Raw genomic sequence first — 9846 nt, forward strand, 5'->3', positions numbered from 1 at the left:
TAAATGGCCACAATAAAGCCACATGAATAATCTGACTATTTTGGACAATGATTCATTCTGTAATTCAGGTCTCTGGATGGGGTGTGAATATTTTTTATGAGGAGATAGACAACAGCAAGTAGCAATATCGGAGATTATGCATGGCTAAAACGTGACAAAATGCAATAAAGTTCTTGACTGTATCCGAACAAGGCCTTTGTGTTTATTTTAGCTTTTATTCTAGCCTAATTATGCTGTGGTAGATTGTAAACAACTTTCGAGATGCAGCCTATTAAACAATAACTCCCTAATGCAAATCATTTTCAGCCTGAATTTAGAAAATACACTTTAAAGTGGTTAACGTATGTTGATCGCTGTGCCTGCAGCGCCATCTACAGATTGAACTGTGCAACATCGCTGTGTATCTGCAAAAATCTTATTCTGGAACATTGTTGGTTTATTTATATATATTTTTTTATAACAATAAATTACTTTTTTCACAAATTTGCACATATAGTTTACTTAATTACTTAGCCTAAATGTTAGAAATCAGAAAATCCTTCTTCTAGTTCTGTTTACACGTTCGACGCTAAATAGTGCACATCAGCACAGATTAAACATTTTTGGATATGCGCCGTAGAAACGCGTGTGGTGTATTGTGAGGCGCTAAGGCCGTGTTCGCGGACCGCCCGTGCCGTGTGGAGGTGGGTCGTGGGTGGGATTTCAGCTCACGTTGTTGACGACGCGAGAGCAACAGTCGGGGAAAACTCGGGAGGTGCTGCTGGTGCAGGGTTTGTGGAGCTGTCATGGAGCCACGGAAGAAAAGTGACCGTCGTCCCCAGTCGCTGTTTCTCAGCTGCTTGGCTTTCGCTCTGTGTGTTCACTTGAGGACGGTTTCAGCTGGAGGTGAGAGGGTAAAATTGCAGTAAACGCCACTGTTGCTGAAAGACGCTGCTTCCTTCCGAATATTCAAACCGACTAGGCCTGTTTTTTTTAATGCGTGTTAAACTTTGTTGCGTTCTGTGGGGGTTTCAGTCGATAGGACGCTTTAGTACGTGGCATGTAAATATACTGTTCGCTCTCCAACTTTCCTGAATGTTGACATTGTTGTTTTTCCCTAAACGTGACCTCGCACGTATTCAGGACGCAGAATTGTTGTCTATGTCGTGTTGCGAAACGCGTTGGAGCTACACTAAACTAATCTGAACCATTTGTTTAAAAGTACATCTTCAAAGACGAAGTCAAAACTGTGATACGATAACCGTTTTTATAGTTATGGCACAAGGACTGGAAAGGGGAACAATAGTCACAAACTGAAACTGACGACTCAAGTTGGCAGCTTCCTATAAATATGCTAGTGGAAAAATGTTAGGTTGTTTTTCTATCTCTTTAATTCAAATAAGTGAAAAAGAAAGATGCAACCTATAACTATTGTGAATTTTGTATTTATTCTGGTTAATATTGAGTAATTGACAGAAGCAGGTGTGGAGTTTAACTTAAAAGGTTATGTAAGCTATGAACTGCTACAAGCCTGATTTGTAGAGTTCATATTGCAAATGTTCATGGGCTTCTAAGGAACCTCCAATTTTCTTTTCAGTATCTAAGGGCTTTTTATATGTTTTGGCAAAATAGTATCATTTTTAAAAAATGCAGTGATGAAGGAATGTTGCATCTTTTGGATTTTGTTTACTTCTGATTTTTGTGGCTGTTGCCTTGACCAGGTCTACACTTTTAGAGATTCTGATCTCAAAACGACTTCTTGGATAAATAAAGATATAATGATAATAATAATGGAAAAGGCGTGAATGTGACTCATCCATACTAGATGTCTTCCACAAAAAATGAATTTTTAGTCTAACACTACAATCAGGGCACTTTTAAGGAAACTAGTGTTGTATAGGGTGCTCTTCCTTCTGCATCTTCCTTTTTACAATTTTACATAGAGGAACCAGGCCAAGGCTGAAAAGTTGCAAAACAGTTGTGAGATCTCCTGATATCCTGCATTTCTGCATTCCTGGTATTTGTATATTTTTTGTGCAGCAGTTTCAAGGTTATTCAAGCATTAAATGTCTGCAGCCTGTTTGAAGCTTTACCAGTGCTGGAGTGATGTGAAGATATATTTCCAAACACTTGTGACATTTATTTATTTACTTATTTTGCACATGGCTGCTTGTTGCCTGATATGTCCTTTCATGTGTTTCAATAAAACTTTAGCACATATTTCAGACCAGAGAAACGTGGATTATTTTACCTATTTAAGGCCCTTCGCTTAGATTTGTTGGGTAAAAAGCAGTGTTGGTTTCATATAGTTGCATGCATAACTAGCACGCATCCAAACTTTCAGTGCTGAATCCTGTGGATGGCTCCATCGTATTGTTTAAGGCAGCAAACATCACCTTCATCTTGATAATTCTCCTGCTCTCTCGTCTCTGCTTTGTGAAAATCGCCCTAAATAAATAACTGAACAACTAAAGTTCTTTTCTCTCCCTTTGTCCCCAAAGTCCACAGTGCACACAGTCACACAGAAACATGTCTAACCATTTCTGATGGCCAGTTTATTATTTGTCATGCAACATGACTTGCACAAAGTCAGCTATTAAACCAGTGAAAATCACGGTATTCACTCAAGGGTTTCTAGGGACTTCTAGGGTTTACAGTTTGTATGACATGTTCATAGTTAAACACACCTACATGCTTCTTCTTGTAACAATGGAGCTGTGTGATGTGGAAAACCTTTCTCCTTCTGTTGTCCAAAATAAATTAAAGTGCGTGTCTGTTTACTTCTGTTTCAGGGTCCAGCTTTGCAATCTTAAGCTGCACTGCCATGTTCTGTACATGGCCGAACAGAACATGACAGAGTATTTTATTTTATGGTGACCTTTTAGAAAAGTTATGCAAAAAGTTTGTTGTTGTTGTTTTTTAACATAGTTTTGCTGTCACATATTTTAATAATTAACAAGTTAAACTCTGTTGCGCCTGAGAAGCAAATTCTGGGATTTTTCCAGTTTTCTGTTCATTGCCAGTCTGACTTTATGGTGAACTTGCAGTAATGTCCACCCATGAGAAGATTGGCAGCTGTCTAGAAGGTTTGACACTTCCACCTACAACCTTTCGCAGACTGATGGGCAGCCACAGTTGCTTTTTTGAGTTTACTGCAGATGTCTTTCCTCTTGAGCATTGCGTTAGCATCCACCTACATGCTTTAGACCAGTGAACCACCAAAATTTCCGCCTCTGTAGAGGCGCTCGCCCCTGGTGATAACTATTTCATCAAGTGCATTGGCAGCTCACTGAGTTAACTACTGTGTCTTTCAAAAGTAGTTATTCCCCTTGAACGTTTTCACATTTTGTCACATTGGAGCTTCAAACTTTGATGTAATTTATTCAAACTTTATGTGATAGACTTAAGCTACATGATATAAGAACACATAGTTGCTGAATGTTGCAGTGATTACACTGATTGATTAACCTACATCTACCTGACTCTTTTTTTAGGGAAAAATATGATGGGCATAGCACTTGATTTATGATAGCCTACTAAATATTGCATTTAAACATTAATATTGCAGTGACTATTGCAATTTGAAATATTTGGCAGCTGTATAATTGGTAAGCAGAAAGTAGTGCACAGAATGTATTTGAGCATCAATCTGTGAGTGTTGCCACATATATGCAGTTGGTTGTAGATTCTGAATTTGACTAGGCCATTCTAAAAATAATTATACCTTCATCTAACCATTCCTTTGTAGCTCTGGCTGTGTGTGTTTTTGGTCTTTGCTCTGAAAAATCTTCACTTCTGTGTCAAATGTGTTTGGTTCTTGTTTTTTTTTTTTTGTTTTGTTTTTTGTGCAGCCACTAAGATATGTTATTCCATCCTTAACCCTAAATTACACAACACAAGAGCTATTTTTTAATCTATTTGTACTCGCATTTGAACAAATACGGCAATACAAAATAATTTATAGTTTTTATATAGTCAACAAAAAACCTTTATTGGCATTACAGCAATCAAACTCTTCTTGTACTTTCAAGACAGAACTTTAAGTCAATCCAAAGTGTTCATATTACTTCCAGTCAGATGAAATGTGAGTGATGTGAAACATCTATGGCTTAACTGTAGCTCCCTGAATCTGCTCATAAACGCTTTTCTGTCCTTGATGCTGCTATTACCAGGTTTCATCATGAGAATGACTTTGTTCTTCCTTCCCCAGTTTGTCTGAACTCTTAAGACTTAGTATTCAAGTGGAAAACCCATTTCAAATTTAATCAACTAAAGCAATAAGGGGTTTTTTTTTGTTTTGTTTTGTTTTTCAGACTGCCCAGCTGATGGACGCACTTGGGTTCCCTTTGGAGACAGATGTTACTATTTTGTCCATGGAGAAGAAGACAAAATTAAAAGCTACACATTTGAAGCAGCACGTTCTCACTGCACAGGATTTGGTAATTCTGATAATATAAATTATTTCACTGCTTATCACCAAGAAAATGGGATACATTCTAGTAATCTCTGATTAAAATTGTGCTTTTTTTTTTCTTCCTTTTTAGGCCTTTTGACGATCCACAGTGCCGAAGAAAATGATTTTGTCATGAGTTTTAGTCCCGGAGTGTGGAAAGATGGCAATGTCAACATTTGGCTGGGAATGAAGTATGATACAGACGGTATGGGTCATGTAAAAAGACGTTTTATGTTATTCAAAAGTAGCCAAGCCAAAACTTGTTTAGAGTCTTTGGTGTTGGACAATATTTGATCCAACAGAACTGCTTTGTTTAAAATTTTTTTTTTTTTTAAAAACAGGAAATCCTTGTTTTTGCTTTTAAGATATTCCCGAGACACACAGCAGGCGACACATTACAACCAGGCCTACCGAAATGCATTTTCTCCCATTTCCAAATGAAACTTTTAGAAAAATAAAAAAACTCCCAGAAATGACAGAAACAACAAGTGCTGACTGTTGTATCTTTTCAGATGATACCATGAAGTGGTCAAACAACAGGTCTGTAACCTTCACCAACTGGGAGTACAACCCTTTTCCTGACGAATTCCCAAAGGGGGATATCTGTGTGGCTCTGCACAGCATCTCAGGAAGGTGGGAAAACGTGAGCTGTCAGGATGACGTGGAGAACGGAGTGGTCTGTGAAACACCTCAGAGTGAGTTGATTTTCTGTGAAACTAAAAGTTAAAAATATTTTTACATCTGTGCATAAATCTGCCTTTGTCCTGAAGATGTTTTTACAGTTACTGAACAGTATTTGTTCCCCATTTTGTCACAAAGTGGATTTTTCTACTTAAACCCTTTTATAATTGTGAAGGGAAAGATTTTGTAAAAAGATTTTCACATTTTCTGTTATATCAAGAAAACATGTTAATGGTTGTGTTACAATGGCAATGTCACCTATTTTTAAATTCTTTTTTGCAAACTTAGGCCACATTCATGCAGCAGGTAAATGCAACCCATATCTGACTTTTTCATCGCAGTCTGAGCACAGTTCTGATCTTTGCCTCCCCCCCAAAAACTGTGATTTGTGCCATGTTGTGGCACTAAATCAGACACGTGTCCAATTCTTTTCAAAGCAAGTGCAGTAAGAAAAGTCATGTTGCATCTTATCCAACTTCCTCTGTGTATACGGCTCGCTTTGGGGTTGTAAGCTGTTCACACTACAGTCTAATTGCAGTCTACTTTAATTAGTAAAAAAAAATCAGTTGGCAACAAACCATGTGGTCACATGAGCAAATATGTGGAAGCCGATGTAGGCCAAAAAGTTCAAGTTTGGTCTCAACCAAACACTATATCACAAAGGTAACATGTTACATTTTATTGCAATTTCTTTCTTTACTGTTTCAATTTCTTTATGCAAGAAAGTTTTGTTTTTTTTTTTCCAATTTTTATTTTTTAGAAAAAAATTGTGCTACCTTGTCATGGTCTATCACCTGAAGTCCAAATGAAGTAGATAAAGCTTAACTGATTGCAACAGGAAAAAGATCAAGGGGTGTACATACTTTTACAAACTACTGTAATTATATGCACTCAGCATGTGAGCTTTGAAGCTGTAGTATGTATTGTTTCAGTATTGTTTCATTGTCTCACCTCACCTTCTTTCTTTTTTTTTGTTTTTTTTTTTGGTGCTGTTTCAGAAGCGGAGAAGCCCAGACCCAGTGAGTAAACCTTTGAACGTTGTGTTGTTGTTTCTCTGTGTATTCCTCTGTGATCTCTGCCTTCTAAGCCGAGACCTTCCCTGCATTGTTTCTTCTCCCGCTCAGAACCCAGTTCGACCGTCTCGGCTCTGGTCATTCTCAGCGTGGTGGCCATCGTGGGAGTCTCTGCTGTGATTTGGTTTCTGCACCAGAAGCACAGCTTCGGTTCAACTATGATCACAGCGTTCGAGTACCACCCCCCGTTCCGAGTCCTGGATTCGGACCAGTCTTGCCTGGTGGAGGCTGAGGAAACTGACACTGTTCCTTAGAGAACGTTTTCCCTTTAATCCAGAAGTACTGGGTGTGTGCTTTATGCAACGACATGTCCACTATAAAATCAGGTTAAGTAATTTGGATTAACATGTCACTGACTTGGACCCAGAACAATGTGTTCTCATTGGAAGAATACTAGTGCCAACCTACTAACCTCCTCACTCAGGCATACAGAATTATCTGCTTTTTTTTTATGATCAGCACTAATTTTAGTTATATTCTTTAAATTGGTTCATGTTAACCTCAGATCTTCGAATCAGTTGTTTCTAAACAACAAAATGCTTAGGTTTTTTGGGATTACAATTTCTTTGCTAGTTATAAGCTTACTTTTATGTCTTCCCAGAATTAACATTTCTACAAAACGAACAACATTTTTGAACTCTTCATGTCTGTTTTTTCCTGTTAATCTATTTTTAGAGGGCTTTGCACATCAATACATTCCAAATATCTACAACACAAAATGAAAGGAAGTCAATGAGGGTCATTTTTGCCACCTAAACGGATATATTGATACTAATATCAAATAAAGGTGCAGTTGCTGTAGGTAAACTGCCTTTATGTCCTCCCTCACAGTCACTGGCTCTGCTGCGTCAGAGCATCCAGGCTGCCTGTTGCACATTTGAATACTGTTTTTTTTTTTTTTTTCTTTAGAGCGAGTCAAATCTTGTCCAACTATTTTGAAAACTTAGATATGCTGGTTTAAATAGTTCAAAATCTAACATGTTTTGAACATATTAAGCTTAAAATAAATCAGTGTAGTTTTCTTTCAGCCACTGTTATCAGGCTTTGTTACAAACTCTAAATGACGGATACAACTACCAAAATCACAGCAGGAACCCAGCTGAACCATGAGCTGATGCCTGGTTCTTTCATGCATGCATACGAGAGGTGAATGTTGCTGCAAATAAAAAGCAAATGTTTTTAATAGTCCTGTACCAGAATCGCCAGAGCTGCTTCCCTGCATCGTGTTAATTATATACAAATACATTTGATCTTTAAATATTGTTTTTTTCTATCAGTTGCCTGTTTTTACTTGTGTGATTTAAAAGCTAAGTCATTCTGAGTTAAAAAAAAAAAAAATCTGACATTTTCAGTGTTTATGAATCTAATTAATTCATGCATGTTCTGTGTTTTTTTTTATTTACAGTATCAGGAGATCTAATGATGGATCAGAGCCTTTTATTAGTGCTTGCTTTTTGATCATGGCTGGTGTTTGGGCGTCACAAGCATTTCTCATTTTCTTCATAAAGCGAGGGAACCTTTCAGACTTTAAATCTGTTGCGGATTTTCATGGAAATTATTTACATCTATTTGAGTGCCATTTTTTTGTTAGTTGTTATGGCATGCTTTTTTTGTGTGTGTGTGTGTTTTGTTTTTTTTTCTTTTGGAAGCGAGTCATGTTTTTTCTGACATGTGAAATGCAATCTTATCATTGGAAATTGTAAATATATGACCTGTGAATGAATAAAGACAATCACTATTTGTCTGTATAAATGTCTGGATTTCAAATTCTGTTAGTCATTCATTATTCAAGATTTTTTCTTTGTTTACATTTCATAAGATTGAATTCTACTTTGCACAGTCTCTAAAGCAGGCTCCCAGACTTTTCCTCTAGAGATTCAATCATGCAACTTTAAGATGCATCCCTGCTCCAACACACACATTTATCAATCAGCAAAATTGTCATTCATCTTAAAAAACTAAGATTTAGATCTCAAAAACAATTAAGCCCTACATATCAAAGCAAGATGGGAGAGAGAGGGCAATTTAACAATAACAGAGGAGGAATGTGCAATAATGTGGAGATACCAATGGACATATAATACATCTCTACAATGGCAAGAATTTGGATGGAGAAATCTGGTAAGTTTTATTTTATCACACCTGCTCAGAAATGCCACTATGATGGAAACCATCCTACATGTTGGAGAAAATGTAGAAATCAAAACGCAAACCATTATGTTTCCTGGGACTGCCCAATTATAGAAGATCACTGGAAAGAGATACATAGTGCCTTACAAGATATTTTCAAGCAGAACATTCCTTTGGAGATCAAGCTTATGTATGTTGGCATAATTCCTCAAGAAGCTTCAAAAAGAAACATCTGATGACTAATTTATTAATAGCAAGTAAGAAAAACATTACAAGAAAATGGTTATCGCAAGACAAACCAACTTTTGACGACTGGATCGACATAACATTTAACATGTATGTATGTATGTAACGGGAAAAATAACAGACTCTCGATCACGACAGAACAATTCTGTCAGTGCTGGCAGAGTTGGGTAAAACTATGTAAAACTTAAAAGATCTGATTTCATTTTTAGAGACCAAACTTGATGAAATCTCAATCCACTCGCCTCATAATTATTTAATACTATGTTTGTCGTTGGGGTATTCTTATTTTTGGTGGTTTGCTTTTTACATTTATGACTTAATTTTTTCTTTTCTTTTTTATAATCTTTCTCAGGGCAGTAAAGTTGCATTTTTGTTTTGACTGTCGTAATGTAATGGTATACTTGTCCACCTTATTTTAAATATTGAAGTAAGTTTTGTGACATAGAGGCCTAAGGTCATGTAAATGACACTTACTTGAGAATCAATAAAGGTAAAGCTAAAAAAAAAAACAACTAAGATCTCACTACTAAATGACCATGAAGGAAAATTAGATTGTTTGTGTGTGGTGAGCCATTTTCTGATGACATGCGCTCTGGACCCTTTGAATAAACTCCACACATTAATGATGGTATGACAGGAAATATATATTTTTATCTTTATTCCCAAACAACTGACTGGAATGTAGATTGTGAAATTATTATGGAGACTTTGTGACTCAAATATGCTGTGGTACTAAGTTTCAGTTCCACAGCAGTGAACTTACCGATTTCACCGCCCAGCCTGCTGCTAACGATAAACGTCACTGGCACTGTAAGTGCAACTTGTCAAATCAATTACTCTCACTTTAATAACGATAATGTCATTGTTTTTTGTTTACTTTTCTACTGTTAACTGACTTCTAAACGGTCCTAACTAGGCGGATAAATATAAGGTGAAATGAAATGGATAAATTAGGACACTGAGCTTTAAACACAGCCTATCAGATCTAAATTTAGGTCATCTGAAACAATACACTCTCCCTAGAAGGCCAGTGGCTCTGTTTACATCTCTGCCTGAATTGAGATGAAACAGAACTAAGTGTGTTTGAAGTGTTTTTGTTATCGTTGCTTTTAAGAAATATCTAATTTTAGCCTTCCATGAGGTCTCTCCTGCTCATCTGAAAAAATGTCTCCCTAAATCTATGCCGCTCTTTCTGTGTTTTTCTCAACATGTGGTGAATGATTGAAGTGAATCAATAATTCTGTTATTGTGTATTCATTGTGTGTGTGTGTGTGTGTGTGTGTG

General features: G+C 36.8%; 1 protein-coding gene across 1 annotated transcript; it reads left to right on the top strand.

Moving 5' to 3' along the window:
* Positions 1–678: 678 nt before the first annotated feature.
* cd302 (CD302 molecule) lies at positions 679–7934 on the top strand. The gene is made up of 6 exons (XM_008404010.2): positions 679–885; positions 4293–4418; positions 4524–4637; positions 4945–5127; positions 6112–6132; positions 6238–7934. The coding sequence occupies exons 1-6, from the start codon at positions 786–788 to the stop codon at positions 6438–6440; spliced, it is 747 nt and encodes a 248-aa protein (XP_008402232.1). The 5' UTR covers positions 679–785; the 3' UTR covers positions 6441–7934.
* The last annotated feature ends 1912 nt before the right edge of the window (positions 7935–9846 follow it).

This window comes from Poecilia reticulata, linkage group LG2 (genome assembly GCF_000633615.1).
Source record: "Poecilia reticulata strain Guanapo linkage group LG2, Guppy_female_1.0+MT, whole genome shotgun sequence".
In the NCBI taxonomy this organism is placed as follows: domain Eukaryota; kingdom Metazoa; phylum Chordata; class Actinopteri; order Cyprinodontiformes; family Poeciliidae; genus Poecilia; species Poecilia reticulata.

Bases quoted from the DNA above. Each gene is read 5' to 3' on its own strand.
- cd302 (XM_008404010.2), top strand. From the start codon at position 786: ATGGAGCCACGGAAGAAAAGTGACCGTCGTCCCCAGTCGCTGTTTCTC. The intron at 886-4,292 runs GTGAGAGGGTAA...TTTGTTTTTCAG, and splicing joins GAGGACGGTTTCAGCTGGAG to ACTGCCCAGCTGATGGACGC. The intron at 5,128-6,111 runs GTGAGTTGATTT...GTGCTGTTTCAG, and splicing joins GGTCTGTGAAACACCTCAGA to AAGCGGAGAAGCCCAGACCC.